The sequence below is a fragment of the Rhinoraja longicauda genome, chromosome 9, assembly GCF_053455715.1.
Source record: "Rhinoraja longicauda isolate Sanriku21f chromosome 9, sRhiLon1.1, whole genome shotgun sequence".
NCBI classification, from domain to species: Eukaryota; Metazoa; Chordata; class Chondrichthyes; order Rajiformes; family Arhynchobatidae; genus Rhinoraja; species Rhinoraja longicauda.
In genome coordinates, this window is record NC_135961.1 from 35,635,880 (window position 1) to 35,659,213 (window position 23,334).

At 43.9% G+C, this 23,334-nt stretch overlaps 1 protein-coding gene across 1 annotated transcript in view; it reads right to left on the reverse strand.

The window, feature by feature from the left end:
* Positions 1–15,767: 15,767 nt before the first annotated feature.
* tulp4a (TUB like protein 4a) overlaps positions 15,768–23,334 on the reverse strand; it is a 69,524-nt gene continuing 61,957 nt past the window's right edge. The window contains exon 14 of the mRNA XM_078405127.1: positions 15,768–22,568. Coding sequence (XP_078261253.1) covers positions 22,452–22,568 — 117 coding nt within the window. The 3' untranslated portion in view covers positions 15,768–22,451. The remainder of the gene's footprint in view (positions 22,569–23,334) is intronic.

A 23,334-nucleotide genomic window follows, 5' to 3' on the forward strand; every position in this document is an offset into this window, starting at 1 on the left:
GCTACCTCTACGCACTACTCTCACTCATCTGGCTTCTCACGCTCGTGATGTGTGGCAGGGAAAGTTTAGTTTAGTTTAGAAATACAGCACAGAAACAGCTCACCGTGTCTGCACATATCCTTTAAACTTTTCCCCTCTGACCTTAAATCTATGACTTCTAGGCTTTCACATTTCCACTTTGGGAATAAGGTTCTAACTGCCAACCCATGCACACAAGAGTAGCATATTGTATTGTACCTTTCAAGTTCAATGTTGTTAAAATTGCTAGAGTCTTAACTTGGCCGTGAAGGCCCATTGTCCTGGCGGTGGCACTGGGTTGGAGTTGCAGGATCGGCCTGGCCAATCATGCTGTTGGTGTCCTCCACCGCTGCGTGCCGTTGCAGGCCGCATCCGATCCGCACGCTCTGCCTCTTGGAGCGGTGCCCGATCTAATGGAGCCCCAGGCTGCTTGCAAAGCCTCCAGCTCACCCGACACCTCAACTCACGATCCTCTCACCTCACACAGCCACTGCTCCGCCTCCATGCCACCTCTCATACCTCACTCACCTCGCCCAGCGTAAACATGCCGAAAATGTAGCTGAGAGATCTATTAACTTCATCATCACTTATCCTTCATTATGCACAGAATTAAATAACCTCCAAGCAGCACTGTGGGGGTGAACAGCACAAGGAGGCGGGTGGTGGGAGGAGTGGGGAATAGGTTGAACTATGAAGGTGGCCACATGCCTTACAGGCAATTATCTCAGTCTCCTGCCAGTGCACCTCATTCAGATTAATATTTGTTTATCAGAAATATTTAAAAGTGAAAGAGGATTGAATCCCAGAGTCATCAGCGTGGAAACAGTCCTTGCGGATCAACATGCCCCATTTACACTGGTCCCACCTGCCTGTGTTTGGCCCATATCCCTCTAGACCTGTCCCATCTGCGTGCCTGTCCAAATGCTTTTTAAACGTTGTGATAGCACCAGCACAATGTGTGAGTGTAAAGTCAGCGTGCTAGTGGTGACATTTCTACTGGGTGATGATAATCAGTGGCTAGCTCTTGCTCAACATTTGCGTTTTATGTAGAAACCAAGAACGGCAGATGTGGCTAATACACAAAAGGACACAAAAGGACACAGAGGTCTGAAGAGGAATAGATCAGGTAAATGCACGGTGTCTTTTACTTAGATTAGGGGAAATCGAGAACCATAGGACATAGGTTTAAGGTGAAGGTGGAAAGTTTTAATAGGAACCTAAGGGACCATTTTATTTTTATTTTTTTATACACACACACACACACACACACAAAGTGTGATAGGGTTGTGGAATGGGCTGCTGGAGAAGGTAGTTGAGGTAGGTACTATCACAAAATTTAAGAAACATTTAGAGAGTACATGGATAGGAAAGGTTTAGAGGGATATGGGCCAAACGCAGGCAGGTGGGACTAGTATAGATGGGGCGTGTCGGTCGGCAGACGCAAGTTGGGCCGAAGGGCCTGTTTTCGTGCTTTATGACTCTATGATCTCCAGAGATGCTGCCTGACCTACTGAGTTACCCCAACACTTGTGTCCTTCTAAGTATTATTTTTTACTAATTTAAAATAAGTGGATATCAGCAGAGTGTAAGCTTTTGCCTCCCTTTCTTTAGCCATCTCATTATTTTTAAACATAGTTCTTTATTTGGATCACATTTGAAGTTTGTTGTGAGTGAGGAAATACTGATAAATATTCAGGAAACGTTTTATCTCGGTTTTTTCTACAACCACTGTTCCACTGCTGCAGCTTTGAGCCGCGACACTTGGTATTGAGCTGAGAGATGGCAGGTGCAGATAACGTATTACATAGAAACGGTGCAGGAGTAGGCCATTCGGCCCTTCGAGCCTGCACCGCCATTCAATATGATCATGGCTGATCATCCAGCTCAGTAACCTGTACCTGCCTTCTCTCCATACCCCCTGATCCCTTTACCCACAAGGGCCACATCTAACTCCCTCTTAAATATAGCCAATGAACTGGCCTCAACTACCTTCTGTGGTAGAGAATTCCACAGACTCACCACTCTGTGTGAAGAAATGTTTTTTCATCTCGGTCCTAAAAGACTTCCCCCTTATCCTTAAGCTGTGACCCCTGGTTCTGGACTTCCCCAACATCGGGAACAATCTTCCCGCATCTAGCCTCTCCAACCCCTTAAGAATGTTATATGTTTCAATAAGATCCCCCCTCAGTCTTCTAAATTCCAGCGAGTATAAGCCTAGTCTATCCAGTCTTTCTTCATATGAAAGTCCTGCCATCCCAAGCATCAATCTGGTGAACCTTCTCTGTACTCCCTCTAAGGCTAGAATGTCTTTCCTCAGATTAGGAGCCCAAAACTGTACACAATACTCCAGGTGCGGTCTCACCAAGGCCCTGTACAACTGCAGCAGAACCTCCCTGCTCCTATACTCAAATCCTCTTGCTATGAATGCTAACATACCATTCGCTTTCTTCACTGCCTGCTGCACCTGCACGCTTGCTTTCAATGACTGGTGCACCATGACACCCAGGTCACGTTGCATCTCCCTTTTTCCTAATTGGCCACCATTCAGGTAATACTCTGCTTTCCTGTTCTTGCCGCCAAAGTGGATAACCTCACATTTATCCACATTATATTGCATCTGCCATGCATTTGCCCACTCTCCTAATCTATCCAAGTCACTCTGCAGCCTCCTAGCATCCTCCTCGCAGCTAACACTGCCACCCAGCTTCGTGTCATCCACAAACTTAGAGATATTGCATTCAATTCCCTCGTCCAAATCATTAATATATATTGTAAATAACTGGGGTCCCAGCACTGAGCCTTGCGGTACCCCACTAGTCACTGCCTGCCATTCCGAAAAGGACCCGTTTATTCCTACTCTTTGCTTCCTGTCCGCCAACCAATTCTCTATCCACCTCAACACTGAACCCCCAATACCGTGTGCTTTAAGTTTGTACCCCAATCTCCTATGTGGGACCTTGTCGAAGGCCTTCTGAAATTCCAGATATAACACATCGACTGGTTCTCCCTTATCCACTCTACTAGTTACATCCTCGAAAAATTCTATAAGATTCGTCAGGCATGATTTGCCTTTCATAAATCCATGCTGACTTTGTCCGATGATTTCACCACTTTCCAAATGTGATGCTATCACATCTTTAATAACTGACTCTAGCATTTTCCCCACTACCGATGTTAGGCTAACTGGTCTATAATTCCCCGTTTTCTCTCTCCCTCCCTTTTTTAAAAGTGGGGTTACATTAGCTACCCTCCAATCCTCAGGAACTACTCCAGAATCTAAAGAGTTTTGAAAAATTATCACTAATGCATCCACTATTTCTGAGGCTACTTCCTTAAGCACATAATGTGAACACACTATCATCCAGACTTTCATCCAGAATTCTAAAACTAGAGGATCTAGGCTTAAGGCGAGAGGGGAGAGATTTAAGGGGGATCTCTGGGGCAACCTCTTCCACTCAGGTCCTCTGCCCTGGGGAAAATGACTGTGAGCGATCACTTTATCCATATCCCTCATGATCCTGGACACCTCAAAATGCTCATAGGTTCTTGGAGCCGTTCGTCCCATCAAGTCTATTCAATCATGACTGATCTATCCTTCCCTCTCAGCCCCTTTCTTCTGCCTTCTCCCTATAAACCTTGACACCTGTACTAATCAAGAATCTGTTAATCTCCACCTTAAAATAGCCATTGACACCCTCCACAGCCGCCTGCAGCAATGAGTTCCACATATTCACTGCCCTCTGACTAAAGAAATTCCTCCTCATCTCCTCCTAATGGTACATCCTTTTATTCTGAGGCTATGGCCTCTGGTCTTAGACTCTCCGACTAGTGGAAACATCCTCTCCACATTCACTCTATCCAGGCCTTTCACTATTCGGTAAGTTCCAATGATGTCCCCCCTCATCCTTCTAAACACCAGAGAGTACAGTCCCAGTGCCTTCAGACTCTCATCATATGTTAAGGTCACCCCTCAGGATAAAACCCGGTGCTGTGAGCTGTAGGCAGGCCAGACGAAGAGCTGCTGCTGCTGTATAATGCGCAGCTATTTCCTGTGATGGTTCACTTGTTTACCACAGTCATTTCTTCCACTTGACTGAGATGTTTTAGTCGATGTGTATGTAACATTAATCAAGTGATGCTTGGAGATTTTCAAAACCAAAAGGAAACCAGCTACAGGGAAAAACAAAAGCATCACAGTATGACTTCTTACTGCTCCAGACCATGATCGAGATCGGCGAATTATATCCGTCTGATTATATCTGACTGCGAACAGCCAGAGTCTGGATCAAGAGTGCGTGGTTTCACTTATTTGACAGTACCAGCAGACGCAACAGATAAGTTCATACCTTCCCCCGTCAGTTCCTGAGCTTCACCCGGCCTAACGTCACACACCTCTACCACGGCTTTGTGCAGCCTGTCCCTTTTAGTGACAGGCCAACATTGAACAGAACAATACAGCACAGAAACAGGCCCTTCGGCCCACAATGTCCATGCCGAGCCTGATGCCAAGTTAAACTAATCTCTTCAGCCTGCACATGATCCTTATCATTCCATATCCATGGGTCTAGCTAAAAGCTCCTTAAACACCACCATCATGGGTTTCCTCCCACATGCCAAAGATGTGCAGGTTTGCAAGTTAATTGGCTTCTGCAAATTGTTCCTAGTCTGTAGGATAGAAGTAGTGTGCCATTGATCGATGGTCGGCATGGACTCGGTGATCCGAAAGGCCTGTTTCCACCTTGTATCTCTAAACGCAACTGTCGATCTGCCTCCACCACCACCACCAGTGCATTATAGGCACCCACCACCCTCTGTGTAAAAATACTTGCTCCCATTAAAGCTATGCCTTCTAATCTTTGACATTTCCATACTGGGAAAAAGGTTTTGTCTACCCATCCAATGTCTTTCATAATTTTATTTACTTCTAACAGGTCTCCCTTCAATCTCCGACAATCCAGAGAAACCAATCCAAGTTTGTCCAACCTTTCCTATAGGTATTCCTGCTAATCCAGGCAGTTCTGGTAAATCACTTCTGCATCCTCTTGAAAGCCACCATATCCTTCCTGTCAGCTGATAATAGGCAACTGTACAGTTCTCTCACCAGCTAGAGTGCGGTCCTGACCTCCCATCGACCACATTGGAGCCCTTCAAACTATCTTTAATAGGACTTTAGACTTTAACTTGCACTAGACGTTACTCCCTTTATCCTGTGTCTGTATACTGGGCAGCTTGCTTGTAATCATGTACAGTCTCTTTGCTGACTGGATAACATGCAACAAAAAAGCTTTTCACTGTACCTCAGTACACATGACAATAATAAACTAAACCACTGGACTGATCATAAACGTACACAACACTCCCCATGCAGCCTAACTAACATCCAATAAGCTGTGACCCTGCCCAGTCTCATGCTAAACACCTGCATCAAGTTGCTTTGAGCAGCCCTTCCCTTCTAGTGATGGCTATCGACTCATCCACAGCCACTGATTTGCCCATCTGTGACCATGACGGAGGCTGAAAGATAGACACAAATTGCCGGAGTAACTCAGCGGGTCGAGCAGCATCTCTGGAGAACATGGATAGGTGACGTTTTGGGTCGGGACCCTTCTTTTGTCAGCAGCAATGCAGTCCTTCCCCTTTAGACCCAAGAGATACAATGTGGAAACAGGCCCTTCGGCCCGCCGAGTCCATGCGGACCAACGATCAACCGAGCACTATCCCACACACAAGGGACAATTTTTACCAAAGCCAATTAACCTACAAATCTGTACATCTTTGGAATGTGGGAGGAAACTGGAGCACCTAGAGAAAACCCGCAAGGTCACAAGGAGAACGTGTAAATTCCGTACAGCAGCACCCGTAGTCAGGATCAAACCCAGGTCTCTGGCGCTGTAAGGCAGCAGCTCTTCCACTGCTCCACTGTGCTGCCCCATACGCCACTGAGCCACTCCCTGCATGTTGGCAATACCCCACTAATGTAGATGGGAGAACCTCGCCCTTACTCCACAGAAGCCCACCCTCGTCACGCCACTGTATGTTAACCCTACGGATGGGGGCGGATTGAATTGTGCCAGCCAGGGGGTCCAAGCCTAGAACATAGAGCAAAGAACAATACAGCACAGGAACAGACCCTTCAGGCCACAATGTCTGTACCGAACACAATGCCAAATTAAACTAATCATCTCTGACTGCACAAGATCCATATCCTTCCTTATCCATGTGCCCACCTAAAAGTCCCTTAAATGTCACTATGGTAGCTCCCTCCACCTCCACCACCACCCTGGCAGCACATTCCAGGCACCCATCATCCTGTGCAAAAAAATCTTGCCCTGCTTATCTCCTTTGTCCCTCTCACCAGCCCAGACTATCACACAAACTAACCTCCCTTCCATTGACTCCATCTACATTAAACGCTGCCTCGGCTAGCCCGATAAGTCTCACCCTGGTCACTCCCCCTTCTCCCCTCTTCCATCTGGCAAGAGGTACAAAACTGTGAAAATGCATCTCTGCAGATTCAGGGACAGTTTCTTTTCAGCTGTAATCAGACAAGTGGCGCGGTGGTAGAATTGCTTCCTTACAGCTCCAGAGACCTGCATTCTGACTGTGTACTGAGTTTGTATGTTCTCCCTGCGCCCATGCAGATTTTCTTCGGGGGCTCTGGTTTCCTCCCACACTCCAAAGACGTGCAGTTTTGTAGGTTAATTGGTTTCGGTAAAATTAATTATAAATTGTCCCTAGTGTGTAGGATTGTGCTGGTGTACGATGCGATTGCTGTTTGGCGTGGACTTAGTGGGCCGAAGGGTTTGTTTCCACGCTATATCTCTAAACTAAAACGACCTCTCACTAGCAAGAGTGCAACCTGGCCTTCCATCCCTTCTATCCATAACTTGTGATCAGGGTCCCGGGAGGAAGCATGGTATTCCAGCTGTCTAAAGTAGATTCCCAACACTGGCCAACAGGAACATCCAGCCCCTTACACCTGCTCTGCCACCCAGTCAAACCAAGGCTGATCTTTCACCTCACTTGTGCCACTTCCCTACATTAACCTTTATCTCTTCTTATCCAAAGATCTATCAATCTCTGCCTTGCAGAAGTCAGCAAGTACACAATCTTCAAGCAGAGAATTAGAACAAAGAACTGTACAGCACAGGAACAGGAAAAGGCCCATCGGTCTACAAGACCCGTGCCAAACATGATGGCAGATTAATCTACTCTCCTCTGCCTGCACGTGATCTATATCCCTCCATTTCCTGCATATCCATGTGTCTACCTTAAAAGTCTCTTAAGTGCCACTATCGTATCAGCCTCCAACACCACCGTTGGCAGCATGTACCAAGAGTTCACCTTCCTACAGGTGAACAGCCAAGCCCTTAGCTTCAGACCCTCGTGTTCTAGTTTTCCCAGCCTGACATATCCCCACCTCTACCCTGTTCAGAGTTGTCTAGGCTTCAATACAAAAGTCTACCGCAAGGCCACCAGCATAATCAAGGATGAGTCTCACTCTGGACATTCCCTCTTCTCCTCTCTCGTCAGGCAAGAGGTACAGAAGTGTGAAAACGCACACCTCCGGATTCAGGAACAGTTTCTTCCCAAGCTGTAATCAGACAACTGAACCATTCTATCAACAACTAGAGAGGTCCTGACCTCCCATCCAGCTCAATGGAGAATGAACTATCTTTAAGTGAACTTTACTGGACTTCATCTTGCACTAAACGTTGTTCCCTTTATCCTGTATCTGTACACAGTGGATAGCTTGATTGTAATAGTCTTTCTGCTGACTGGATAGCATGCACCAAAAAAGGCATTTCACTGTACTTCGGTACGTGAATGCATTCAAGAGAGAGCTGGATAGAGCTCTTAAGGATAGCGGAGTCAGGGGGTATGGGGAGAAGGCAGGAACGGGGTACTGATTGAGAATGATCAGCCATGATCACATTGAATGGCGGTGCTGGCTCGAAGGGTCGAATGGCCTCCTCCTGCACCTATTGTCTGTTGTCTATTGTGACAAACAAAACTATCAACTATTCTTTTCATTACTAATACACCGGGCAGCAGATGGGTTATTTGTAAGCAATTTTCTCATTCCATATTGTCAAACAATATTCACACTTGGAATACCTCTCTCCTTCCTGTAATAGGTATCTCAGTAGGTTGTCCCTTGTTCAGCTTCCCTGCTGGGTAGTACATTCTAACTCTTGGCATGACCTCTACACAGACATTACAAGTGCATAACTACTTTGCTTACAGACACAAAGGGAAAATTTGAAGAGTAAAAAATTCCCCTGGGCCATGTAGAGATCGCCCACTGACAGCTCTGACACATATACAATGTGGGTGTTAACAGATAACAGGAAAGGGTCAGACAGGGGTAGGGTGCAGGTGGAACACAGCACAGCAGACTGCGAGGAGATCCTTGCATTCCCCCCCCCCCCCCCCCCCCCCCCCAGTCAGGTAGCATCTCTGGAGATGATTCTGGTTTGGACCCTTCGTTAGACTAATAATAATAATAATAATAATAATAATAATACATCACATTTGTATAGCGCTTTTCTAGACACTCAAAGACGCTTTACATGGTAAATAAGACAAAAAAATAAAATAAATAAACAAACAGAAAAGGAAGAATAAGGTGAAGCAACGGTCAGTGGTTGAAGGCAGTGTTGAACAGGTGAGACTTCAGTGATGTTTTGAATGTGGTGAGTGAGGAGGAGTCTCTGACGGTTTGGGGTAGTGAGTTCCAGAGGGTGGGAGCAGTGATGGAGAAAGCCCTGTCCCCCCAGGATCTGAGTTTGGTCCGGATGGGGGGGGACAGGAGGTTAGCAGCAGCAGAGCGGAGGGTGTGGGTGGGAGTGTGTCTGTGGAGGAGGTCGGTCAGGTAGGATGGGGCCAGGTTATGGAGGGCTTTGTAGGTCATGAGGAGGATTTTGTACTGGATTCTCTGGGGGATGGGGAGTCAGTGGAGCTTGTAGAGGACGGGGGTGATATGGTCACGGATCGGGGAGTGGGTGAGTAGACGGGCAGCGGAGTTCTGGATGTATTGGAGTTTATTGATGATTTTTGAGGATGAACCATAGAGGAGGCTGTTACAGTAGTCCAGACGGGAGGTGATGAAGGCGTGGATGAGGGTTTCTGCAGCTGTGGAGAAGAGGGATGGATGGAGACGGGCAATGTTTTTGAGGTGGAAGAAGGCTCTTTATTCCTCTTGGTGATGTGTTTAGTGTGATGGTCGACGGAGAGGGTTTGATCAAAGATGATGCCAAGATTCCGGATGTGAGGGGAGGTGGATACTGAGAAATCGTCGATGTTGAGGGTGAAGTTATGGGTGGATTTGGTGAGCATTTTTGGTCCAATGATGATGATTTCGGATTTGTCACAGTTTAGTTTGAGGAAATTGTTGTGGGTGGGTGGGTGGGGGGAAGAGGAGAAAGCTGGAGGAGAGAAGTCAGGACAAAGCCTGACAGCTAATAGGTGGATACATGTCTGAAGAAGGGTCCCAATCCAAAATGTCACCACCCTTTTTCTCTAGGGCTGCTGCCTGACCCAGAGTTACCCCAGAAATTTGTGTCTATTTTCAGTATATATCAGCCTGCAGTTCCTTCCTACACAAGTAATAGGTGGTAGGCTAATATTAAAGGCCAGAGATACAAAGACAAAAAGTGTGAGATGAGGATAGAGGAGCCAGAGGAAGGATATTCTCCAGCGATGTTGTCTGCCCCACTGAGTTACCCTTGCACTTTGTGTCTTTTTTTTTTGTCAACCAGCGCCTGCAATTCCTTGTGTCTTCAGAATAAAGAGGAAGCAGTTTGGACTTTTTTGCCTTCCATCACAGTGAGGAATGGGGGAAATCTGCTGTGGTGGATGTTTATGTTAACTTTTATGTATTTGTGTGTCTTGTTGCTTTTTTTTCGTATGGCTGTATGGTAATTTGCATATCACTGTACCTTAATTGGTACATGTGACAATCAAAGACCTTTGAAACTTTTGAAGGGGTAATGTTTAAACATTTGTAAAGCTGGTTGCCTGATGGCAGGGAACAGGAAAGCAGCTAAATAGCTCAGTCACAGCAAACACTGCTGGTGTAAGGGGTGAACAACATTTATGTCAGGGGAATGGAGACAAGGAACTGCAGATGCTGTTTACAAAAAAATACACAAAGTGCTGGAGTAATTCGGCAGGTCAGACAGTCTGAAGAAAGGTCCCGACGCGAAATGTCACCTATCTATATCTTCCAGAGATGCTTCCTGACCTGATGGCAACCTGGCGCAGCCTTACAGTACTAGACACCCGGGTTCGATCCTGACCACGGGTGCTGTCTATACGGAGTTTGCACGTTCCCCCTGTGACAATGTGGGTCTTCTTTGGATGCTCCAGTTTCCTCCCACACTCCAACTTGAGTGATTGCATGGCAGGTGAGGTCACGGCCCCTGACCCGTACTGTTGCCATGCAACGCCTACTGGAGGGTACGCCATGCACTGCAGTTCAATGTTGCGGCTGCACTTTGCTGCAGCTCGGCTTCTCCCATCAGCACGTCTCTGGTTCCCTCCCGGCGCTCCGAGCGTCCCGACACCTCTCCCCGTTCCTGCACTCCTCCAGGATCGGCGCCCCTGCTCCGCGCCTCGCTTCTTGCGGTTCGTCCCCTCACCGCTCCTGGTGGCCCTCCAGCCCTTCTCCGCACCCGCCATCTCCGTCAACTGGGGTCCGCTTCCACTTGGCCAGCGCTCAATACCTCGAGGCTGGGGCCGTCGAGCAGAGTCGTGGCCTGGTCATCCGCCTATTGCCTCGGCTCCCAGCGCCCGTCCCAGCTCCCGCTGCTGCTCGGCCTCTGTCGCCGATCGGCCTCTCCCCGGGTCCTCTACCTCCTCCTCTTCGGGCTCGACACTGCTCCTCATCTTCCACCGCCTCCTCCTCCAAGGCCGTCGAGCCGTTCCTCCCTGGGCCCTTCGCCGCTGCTCCTCTCCCAGCTCACTCAACCCCGTCCTTTCCTCCTCCTCTTCTCCCCCCGGTCGGCGACGCTCTGCTTCTCGGCCTTGCTCCTGCCTCCCTTCCCAGCCGCATTTCCCCTTCTCCCGCCGGCTGGCCAGACATCTTCCCAACTGCTTGGCAGCCCTTCTCCTGGTTCCTCTTCCTCCGGCTTCTTCCTCATTTTTATACAGCACAAAAACTGGCCTTTTGGCGGCTTTTTAAAGGTAAGAATGTACCTGTTGCATGTATTGGTAATGTATGCTGTAAGCTGCCATGTCCTCCAGATGGCTTGAGCAACTCCGTGCGTCACACACTTTCACCTCACAACGTTACGTGCAATCACCTAATACATACATGTTTGTAGTTTAAATGGCTTCGGTAAAATTGTAAATTGTCCCTAGTGTGTAGAATTCGTGGATAGAACTCCACAAACTCCAGCGTGGATAGAGGATAGAACTCGTGCATGGGGATTGCTGGTCGGTGTGAACATGGGCCGGAGGGCCTGTTTCCAGGCTGTATCTCTAAACTAAAACATAACTGCTGGGTTGTTCCAGCACTCTGTATATTAACATTTCTGTTTCCACAAATGTTCCCCCCCCCCCTCCACTACAATCAGTGTGAAGAAGGGTCCTGACCCTTAACATTGCTAATCCATGTCCTCCAGAGGTGCGCCTTGACCCGCTGAGATATGCCAGAACTTGTGTACATTTTGCCAGGGCAGGTTTGACCTGTAGATGGATAACTTTAGATGGCAGTGTACTAAAATCACATCACTGTGATAGGACAACATGACATCTCCTTATCTGAGGTCAGCCAAGGAATAAAGAAGGAATTGCCCACCCCTCGCGATGGGAACTCTCACCCATTGGAGAGGGCAGAGGTTTTATGTGTGGAGATGGCAGCTGAACACGTCGTCCCCAAGTAAAAATGGTTGGTGGAGCAGATCCACACTCAGGTTCTCCCACTCGAGCATGAGCGCCACCACCTGGCCGCAGCTCACACAACAAGCTGCTGAACTCCATCACACTTGAGTCACAGAACGTGGAAAAGGGCCCTTCAGCTCAACGTGGGTGTGGGAGGGGGGTCGGGGTGAGGGGAGGTTGAGGGGGATGGAGTGAGTGAGAGTGGAGGAGAGGAAGGGGGTTCAGGGGGGATGGAGTGGTTGAGGGGAAGGGGGAGGGGAGGGTGCTAGACCAATGCAGGAGAGGTTTGGGGGTTGGAGTGGGTGAGTGAGGATAAGGGGGGTTCAGGGGGGGAACGAGTGGGTGAGTGGGGGGGGGAGGGGGGTTGGAGTGGATGAGGGGGGAGGGGGGGGAGGAGCGGGTGCTGCACCAACGCAGGAGAGGTTTGGGCCCAACGGGTTCACTCTATATCCCTCTAAACCTATCCTAACCGTGTACTTGTCCAAATGTTTCATAAACATTTTGATAGTGCCTGGCTCAACTACCTCCTCAGGCAGTTCTGCCTCAGAAAGCAGTGGAGGCCGATTCACTGGATGCATTCAAGAGAGAGTTGGATAGAGCTCTTAGGACTAGCGGAATCAAGGGAGATGCGAAGAAGGCAGGAACGGGGTACTGATTGTGCATGATCACATTGAATGGCGGTGCTGGCTCGAAGGGCCGAATGGCCTGCTCCTGCACCTATTGTCTATGTATTCATACACCCACCACCCTTTGTGTAAAAATGTTGCCCCTCAGAGTAGGAAAATCAAGAACCAGAGGACACAGGGTTAAGATGAGGGCAGAAAGATTTAATAATTCCTATTAAATCTTTCTGTCCTCATCTTAACCCTGTGTCCTTTGGTTCTTGATTCTCCTACTCTGGGTAAGAGACTCTGTGGATTTACCTTATCTAACCCTCTCATGATCGTAAATTCACCCTTCATCCTCCTGCATAAAATCCTAGCCTGCTCAATCTCCCTTTTGCTCAGACCCTCGAGTTCTGAAATAAATGTTCCCCCACCACTGCCAAAACCCGGGATGAATCCAGGGACCTTTAGATATTCAGCCTAATGCTCTCCTAACTGAGCTACTCCAGCAGACGGCAGGTGAACAGCATACAGACCGACTATATCATCGCCCAGTTCGGTAACCCGAAGACCTAAGAACAAAGGAGGATGCAGAAAATGGTGGACACTGCCCAGACCTCCCCATCGTCAAAGGGATTGAGGAGGCGCTGCCTCAAAAACCCAGCTAATATTAAAGATCCACACTACCCCGGCCATGCTCTCATCTCACTACTACCATCGTAAAGGTGGTACAGGAGCCTCAGAAACGTGACCTCCAGGTTCAAGAACAGCATCTTGATTTTGGGTCTACTGTTTTTTATTATTTAGATGAATAATTTGGATATGAATGAAGTAAGAATGTAGTAAGTTTGCAGATGAAACTGGTATATTACGTACTGCGAAGATGGTTATCTAAGGTTACAATGGGATCCTGAACTCCATCCTGAACTGGGCCAATGGGCCATGGAATGCATTCAAGAGAGAGTTGGAATGGCAAATGGAGTTTAATTCCGAAAAATGAGTTATTGCATTTTGGCAAGACAAACCAGGAAACAACTTGCACAGTAAATGGTAGAGCCCTGGGGAGAGTTGCAGAACAGTGTCCATACCGTTCTGTGCACGCGCGGATCAACGGGCCCCAACCGCACAGGTGTGGAGCGGTTGGCGACACGTTAGTATTAGATAAACGGGACCCAACTGCACATGGATGGACATGTATTTATATGAACGGGACCCAACTGCGCAGGCGCGGAGCAGTTGGTGACACGTAAGTATTTGATGAACGGGACCCAACTGCGCAGGCACGGACATGTAAAACTGCGCATCCCTCAGTGGCCTTCACTCGGGCAGGTCCCATTGTGATTTACACGCTAAACATGGCAAGAAATCGTTTTTTTAAGGGGTAATTTTTAAACTTTTAAATCTCTCTAACTTTTAAAATGTAAGACCAATTTGAATGAAACTTAGATGAAATGGGCCCCAGGACAAAGGTGAATAAGGTGGTCCTAAAATTGTCACGCTATCGTGTGACAGGGGCACAAAGATGCGGTTACATCACAGGCATCAGCAAATAAATATATATATCTCAGACTGGGCAGGCGGGCGAGGAGGGACAGGGAACCACTCACATTGGCCCGTGCCGCCAGCGCTGCAGCCAGTGAGCCGTGTACCCAAAGCTTCTCCTGCATTGGTCGAGTACCCTCCCCCTACCCCAACCGTGCCCCACCCCCAATCTTCGAGCCAGCACCGCCATTCATTGTGATCATGGCTGATCATCCATAATCAGTAACCCGTGCCTGATTTCTCCCCATATCCCTTGATTTCACTAGCCCCTAGAGTATCTAATTCTCTTTTAAATTCATCCAATGAATTGGCCTCTACTGCCTTCTGTGGCAGAGAATTCCCCAAATACGAGGGAATTTACAAGGGAAGTGTTTTACACAGAGAGCAGTGGGTGCCTGGGGCAAAAGATAAGCTGCTGGAAGTAGTGTCAAGTGGCATCTGTGGAGGCAAAGGGATGGTGGGCATTTCAGGTCAAGATTCTGCATTAGAACAGGGTGCGTCGAGGGAAGGTGGCTGATAGGAGGGAGGAGTGAGACAGGGTGGAAAGGGATAGATGCAACCTGATGAGAAGGGTTTGATGCAAAGGTGAGGGAGGGAAATGTTTAGTGATATAGGGGGAAACAGGCCCTTCGGCCCACTGAGTCTATGCCGACCAACGATCACATGCACTAGTGCTATCCAGGGACAATTTACAGATGCCAATTTTATCTATAAGCCTATATGTCATTGGAATGAGAAAGCCGGAGCACTCGGAACAAACCCCACAAGGTCACAGGGAGAACATGCAAACACAATAGAGACAACACCCGTAGTCAGGATCGAACATGGAGCTCTGATGCTGTAAGGCAGCAGCTCTACCGCTGCGCTACTGTGTCACCCAAAGTATCGTGACAGAGCTGGTAAGTGAAAACAGATAAAGGAGAAATGATGGGCAGGTGGGAGAGGGCGGAAGAAAAGTGAGCTGAAGAAATCCCGATGGATAGGTGTGTTTATGATGGGCGGATGGATGCAGGTGAGGAAGGGTAATGAGGGGAGGAATCGAGAAGGTGAACAAAGAGAGAGAGAGAGACCTGGGTGAATAGGTAGAAGTGGGAAAGGTGAACAGGAAGTGAGGGTTAACTGAAATTGGAAAATTCAAATATTCATACCATTGGGCTGTAAGTTATCTGAGTGGAATATGAGATGCTGTTCTTCCAGTATGTGTTTGGTCATATCCTGGCAGTGGAGAAGGAAGATGATGGAATTGGCATGCAACCAGCTCAAGATGGCTATTGCGGACAATGCAAAATGGTTGCCTGGCCTACGCAACACAGAGTCGTCCATAGGCATCAGTGGGTAGTTTGTCTTGGAGATGAATTGCGAGAAATTCAATCAAGGAAGTGTCAGAAGAATAGCAAAGAAAGGAGAGCCACTGGAGGAACTCAGTGGATCAGGTAGCATCTATGGGAATGGACAGTCGACAGTTTGGGGCAGGGTCCTTCATCTAAACTAGTATTTGAACCAAGGCTGGCCCGATGAACCCCAAACTCTAACAGAATAGGATGCACATTGATTTTAATAGCTTCCCATTCTGATTATTATTGTAGATTAAGAGCGGGTCTGAAAGAACTGATTATTATAGATGCATTGTACACAAATAGCATTCAACCAGGTTTTAAAAAAATCTGTTAGAAACACACCATTTAATCATCTGTTGGATCCTTACAGAGGGCCTTTAGAGAAGATAACAAAAATGTGTAACGTGCACACAAAGAAGATTTATGAAATACAACTAGTTTTTTTTAAACGAAATCAGCAATGAAAACAATTACACCCAAGTCTGCAAATTTTAATTCGTAAGCCACAATCAGACATTTCAATACTTACAGAATTTTTTTTTTTTATATTATAAAGAAAACACGAGGGCAGTTTATTGTATCTGCTAATGCAGTACCTTATAAAACTAGTACAAAGGAGGCCCACAGCAGGAGCAGGTCTGTGCAGGGTAGATTTTAGACAACCCTATTGAGTCTGGTGTAATGTACTGCAGGGGCCAAGCTTTCATACTTTTTGAATCAACCTCTATGTCCACAGGTGCAATTTCATAACAGGAAATTATATATGAATACATTAATTGAAGTCAAACTTTTAAGGTGTAGTACTTGGCGATTCTGATCCGTAATTTTTATTTCCAGCACATAGTGCGGTGCCTTTTATATACAGTTAAATTTATGACAAGCTACACAAACACTACACTGTGAAAGCCAAGTCCCAAATGCTTTCTCAATCAATATCAAATGGTCATAAATACTGATAATAGATTTTCAAAGAAACGGATCTGATGCAAAGGTGAAAGGGCATCATTCTGCAATAAACTGCTCTGTCAGAAGGCTGGACAATAAAGTAAGGACAAGGTAGACAAATTGAAAAGCCAAAAGGAAGCAAATAGACCCACACAAATATTACAGCCAATCTGTGCAATTCTAACATTACCAGTAATATCTTCCCCTGGAATGCAAATGCATTCTATACCTTTGTAGCACATAACCCTTAATGCTCATATTAAACAAAGCATCAACAATAACAAATTTAAAGAATACCCAACATTTTCTAACCAATATTAGTTACATAAACATTCTTTATAAATAATTAAATACAGAAACTGTTTATAAAATCCACCAATAATGTTAAAAAAATCCCATACACCATCAAAGCAAACTAAAGTTCCTATTTATAACAATGTTATGCATTGTGTATACACATGAGAAAATAAAGTAGCTTAAAGATATTGCACACCTAAGTAAAAGGAAAAAATAACCCATCAATGCAATGTAGAACCAACATTTCATTAGGCTCAATCAATATATTTAAAACTATCAAACAAATAACTTTTGCTAAACGACTAAATTAACTTATTTTGGTCTTACCCAAAATCTTTTTTGAAGTTGCAATGTTATGTCTGAAAATCTTTTTTATTTATACCTATGTTTAAAAAGTTAAGTTGAATTTTGATAGCTTTAAAATCCAGAATAACTGGAGCCGAGACATTTCTTATCACAACGAAGAGGTTAAATAGCCATGTACATATTGATGAAAAAAGGTGTTTCGATAATAGTGGAGCACTAGAGGGTATGTTAGCTGTAATAACTAATGAAAAACACAACCTTTATAATCTTCATGTATCACCTGAAAGCAACTTCTGTTTTATTCTCCACTTGTTTTAATTGCTTTTTGCGGCCAGGTCTTTACATTACTGTCCTAACACGGTCATTGCATCCTGTGTCCATGAGCACAAGGAACATGCCATTTACCTTGAAGATGGAGGTGTAACTTTTTGTTTAAAACATGGAAAAAATGCATTACTTGATCCATGGTATCCAAATCATTGTATTGTCCAAAAACATTGAGACTTCGTGTGAAAATGTGCACTTAAACTGTAGAGTAGATATAAAAGTTCCAGCAGCACTGTCCTGATATTCATTTTAGTGCATAATTCAAAATCTTTGTGCTAGCCCTGAAATAACGACATTTTTAAAAAGAACAATCAATTCAAGCCACAGTCACCCATTGAGTAAGCCCACGATTACTTAGCTTATAAAACACTGTATCTGTATCTGAAGATGCTTCTATTTTTTATTTAAATAATCATATTAAAATCTCACTGCTCTAGTTATGGTTTCACATACAAAACTGTGTGGACTTTGATGATGATTTCACTGAACTTTAAACCACTGGTTGCAGGTTTGCGTTGAATATATAAATGCTTGGAAATTTTTCAAAATGATCAGGTTGAGTTTTACAGATGTTCTGGATGAAAGGTGAGTGATGTGCGTCAAATATAACATATTTTATTTTCATTGCACCTTTTAAGTTTAAGGTAACAAATTTCCCATAACTTAAATTTAAAAATCTAGCTGAAAAAGCTACTCGACAGCATTTTAAGACTGTCACGACTTATTTAACCCAAGTTCTCATTTACAGCACAAATGTTTCTGCATAGTAGCCACCCCAACTCCCCTCCCACCCAAAGCTTATTCAAAATCACTTAATTTAAATTTTGGTTATGCCACCACTATTCTAAATTTCAGGCTGTTTTGAAGACTAATTTAAGTTATAATCTAATAACAAGCTATTTCCTGGAATCAAAGAAGTTTATACATTTTCTCGGGGAAAAGACTTAATTAAATGAAACAACAGAAAATGTCTTATTGATATATAGTATTTATATTCTATAGTTCCTGTTCTGGAATATTTCTAGATATAGAAACACAGTAAATGAAGCAGGTATGCCAGCGAAGACTTACAACAAGCCAGTGCATATCTTAATGCTCATGATTTTTTTTGGTGTAAGCTGAATGTGGATGTTTACGTCCAGAAAAAAGCAGCATTACCACATTAAACTACAAATAGCAGGTTTATGTTCCTGGAATCCTGATATCTGATACTAAAAGGTTGTTAAAAATATATATACTTCAATTTTTGCTAAATGCTGAAGACCTGCATAACTTTACAATAAGTGACAATTATAAAGTTAGGTCAGAGACATTTCTACCAGAAAACTATTTTCTGGCACGAAACATCATTATAATGACCTTGTGTATCAGACAACACCGAGTACTAAAGGAAGATTAGCTTGTCTTTAAATGTAAAGCAATATAATACTACTTCACCCTCCATATTCCAGTCATTTTCACATTGGCATCTTGCAATCAGACTGAGCTATTTTAATGTTGAGAAAATCCTTATATTAAAAAAAGTTCAACATGAACAGAGTGGTGGCACTAATCAATATAAATGTCTTCTTTACAGTGTAGCACAGGTACACATGCTCTCGAATTGTAATCTCCAGGACACAAGAAACAGCAGCAGTAGGCCATTCAGCCCTTGCTCCTACTTACTGTGCTATCATGGCTGATCTTTTACCTCAGGTACACTTCCCTGCACTAAACCCACAACCCTTGGTACCAGAAAAACATTGCTGTCCATCTTGAATGTAGTCAGAAACTGAGCTTTCACACCTCTCAGCATTGTTACAATACCTCCTCGGAGCAAGTTGAAGCATCACCTCTTATTGCTGCTTCAAGTCACACCATCTGTTCACTTTTTGCAATGCGCACTGTTGGTGGAATAGTTATGGTTATTGCTCCTATTTTCTGTCGCTATAAAGCAGAACAACACACTGAACACCAGAACAAAAGCTTGTTGTTCTGAAACATTAAAAAAAATTATCTCTGCACAGATCCTGTCCGACCTGTCGAGTATTTCCAGCAATCGGCTTTCCCCTCAGATTTCCAGCAAATGCGTTTTTTTATTTTCATAAAACCAGAAGGCTCCTTGTGGCTGACTTGCTTTAAGATTTTCACTGAGGGACAGCAATGAATTGTATTCAGATCAAAAGAACCAAGTGCAGATTACAATCTTATCTTCACAGCTAAAAATATGGTGATTTTGTGTAGCTCCATCATCGTCAGATAGAAAGTTCATGCTCAGACCTACACTTTAATCAAAGTTTAAATAAATGGAGAGTTTTGGTCCTCATGTAATTTGTTAATTAGGTTGCACCTAAAGTTAATTAATTACAATTAACACCATGTCAAAGATACAACCTCATAAAAAATACTTATGATTTACACAAAATGCTGAAGTAACTCAGCAGTTCAGGCACCATCTCTGGAGAAAAGGAATAGGTGACGTTTCAGGATGGAACTCTTCTTCAGACTCTGAAGTTACTCCAGCATTTTTTGTCTATCTTTGGTATTAAACTGCATCTGTAGGACCTTCCTACTGATGAAATACTTCTTGCTTGTACAAAATAATAGCCAAAAATTGTGTTTTGTGGATGCATTAACATTAATAATGTGATAATGGTGAATGCTGATATTTTATTTTTTTCCTCTTAGTGTCGATAGGTATTGTGCCTGTTCAAAATAAACAGACGAATGCATAGATAAACAAAAATACTGTTCATCAGGATTATTAACACATTACAGTTTCTCCTTGGTTGCCGAATAAGAATTCTTTCTGCAACAAAGTGCAAAGTGTACAACCTTACAAAAACATTTTTTTTTTGGTGGAGAAAATATATAAGCTTTGCACAACTATGAGTGTTCCTACACTTAAAACTTAATAAAGGCATGTTGGAATTGGGTGGGGGAAGAAAGAAGAGTAGAGAAGATATCTGTAACTCGACACTTGATAAATGGAGAGTTCTCCTCATGTGACAAGTAAATTAGTTTACACTTGCTTAAGTTAATTAAGTAGAACCACCTACAAAATCAGAGGTCAAGTAAATAACTCAAGTTGCTGAAAAGTGGGAATTGATATTCCACAGGGATCATCCTTAGGACCATCATTAATTACCGTTTATATAAACAATCTAGATTTGCAAATTGGAAGGACAAAATCAAAATTTGTATGCAATACAAGTCAGGAGCTATTAACATGGGGAAAGACGGGTGACAATAGTGTTGCTGACTAGTAATGGAAAATTGATTCCAATGTAGTTAAATGTGGTGTTTCATTTTGATAACTTTAAAGAATCTGCACAGTCTGGGTGCAGGTTTACAAATTATTAAAAGTAACTAAAAAGTGCAAGCACAGCAAAGGGCTTCATTTGGGTGGAACCAAATTCAAGAGCAGAGAGGTTGTATGTAGCTATTGCAGAACCTTGGTTAGATTGCCATGCATAATTTGTGTTACAAAAGGATAAAGCAGTATTTTTGCTTTAAAAGTAAAGGTGATAGCAAACCTGACATGTCTTTAAAAACAGAGGGCAGAGAGAATGGGGCCCAGAGACACAGGGGAAACTATTAAGGAACTCCGGGGAAACATTTTTGCTCTGAAAATGGTGGTAGGTTAGAATTCATCAACGCATGGAATGATTCAATGGTGATCCATTTCAGGAGATGTTGTGTAGGAAAAAAACTGCAGATGCTGGTTAAAAACGAAGGTAGACACAAAATGCTGGAGTAACTCAGCGGGTCAAGCAGCATCTCGGGAGAGAAGGAATGGGTGATGTTTTGGGTCTCGACCCTTCTTCAAACTGATGTCAGGGGAGGGGGCAGGACAAAGATAGGATGTAGTTGGAGATACGAAGACTAGTGGGAGAACTGGGAAGGGGAGGGGATAGAGAGGGAAAGCAGGGACAAACTCTATAAGGGGCTACAGTGAGAAAGAAGGGTAATAGTTTATGTCGAGCATAAACTCTGGCAGTAACGGGTTGAATAGCCTGTTATTGTGCTATAAAGGTCTGTATAAATCAAGGAATAGTTGACACTACATAAAAATACAATTATGGGTGGGAAATGTGAAGTTGAATAAATGTAACAAAATCCTTGATTCCCAGCTTTTAGAAACCTTGGTATTCTCAAATATGTGTGTTAGAATCTCAACTCATCATGGTGGCTTACCGTTATATTCCAAAACTAAGTTTAAAGTACTCATGAATTTACATTGCATTAAACTTTAACCATCTTCTAGAGGTTTCCTAACCTTAAGACAACAATTACTACAGCTTGTAACAATAACTCACCTCACCCCCACACCTGCATCACTGTCTAAACCAAACCTCACAAAACAAGCTACACAATCAAAATATTTATAGAAAAGTTTACTACAGTCCAGCATTCTGTAAAAGTACCATGCAAGTTTAGGTGCGTTCGGTCCCCTACTTTACAGATCTACCCCAAAATGGTGGGTGGCTTGTCATTGGGAAAGCAATCCGCTGTTAAGGATACATGTGCAACTCATTGCCACTAGAAATTAAAAAAATTGGAGTTTAAAAGTTGCTGTCAAAGTATCATTATGTTCAACTCAACAATTCATTTTTGATAGTTACCATTAAAATAGCTTAACAAAAACACAAAATATTAATTTCAAAGCAATGAATATTAAAACAAACTGCCTCAAAACATTGTTTTAAAGACTGTCTTATAGTTTTAATTTATAAGCTCCCTAAATTGCTGTTTCCAGTGCTTAAAGGTATTGACACAACACCAGCTACCTACTAATACCATACCTTCTCAGTCTGGTGCCAAGAATCCTTACTATTCAAGTATTACTAGTCTTATTAAAAAATGGCAGAGAAAGCAAATTTCTTTAATGCAAGAAAAAAAAACACACCATAATATAAGGCAGTCTAGTCAACAGGTAAACTTATTCTACTGGGTTATTCGGATAAGCAAGGTGCAGCATGTAATCTGCTGCAAAGGTCTACAAAGCAGCAAGCTCTCTGAACTGCAATCATCCAAGCATGCATCTGAGAAGCATGCTCTTCCTCTTACTTCAAGACTAAACAGGTGAACTGTGATGCTCCAGAGTGAAGTGCACAGCTACCCAGACCATTTCAGTCACCGTGCATTCAAGGTGCATTCCTGGCATCTTTTGCTCCTCAGATCCAGAAAGCAGTGTGGTGTCTCCCATTTATTTCAGTCGTTGTGTAACATTTGCTAATGCAACAGCAAAAGCCTGCACTGCTGAAAATGGATATTGAAAATCCAGAATATACGCATTTCCATCAATCCTTCCAAACTGCATCACCTAAAAAAAACAACATAAACAGAATGATATTGGGGTGAAAATACTGCCTTAGTGATTTTAATTTAAACTAATTTGGCAGGAAATAAAAGCACATTAAGTGTACAATATACACAAGATCTGTTTTAGTGACATATATTCTTTCCTAAAGAGCTAAGATGAACAGGTTCATGAAAATTCTTTCAAGATGTATTTTTGGAGCATGATGTCACTACCATTTGAGAAATATTTTGCAGCCTATTTGTAAAGTTCATAAATATATAGTATGAATACAGCCTACCAGTTCCACTGTTCGCATCCTTGTATTACTGTTATCACCTATACCCCAGCCAATAATGGGCCATTGTAGACTCCAGCCTTCGTTGGTCATCTGTTGCCAGTCTGGATTTGTTCTGGCCTAGTCTTACTTTTAGTTCCCCCCCACCTCTGCATTGCCCATCCTTTTTCTCCAGAGATGCTGCCTGACCTGCTAAATTACTCCAGCACTTTGTGTCTATCATGAATACATAGACCCTGTGATCTGAAGAGCACAATTTTTGGTGCCAGCTCAAGAATAGACTATATGTATCACTATCTTGCACAACTAAAAGGATATCTTTTGGAGTAAATTGTAGTGTTTTATTGATTATTATCCTCATTTATTTCAAAGATGATCCAATCCCCTCCCCTACTTCCAATTTTTTCCCCAAATTGTTTACAACTCTTGCCTATGGTAATCTGCATGCATTTCCTCCACGTTTCACGAAACACCATCTTGAGGCAGTAGCAC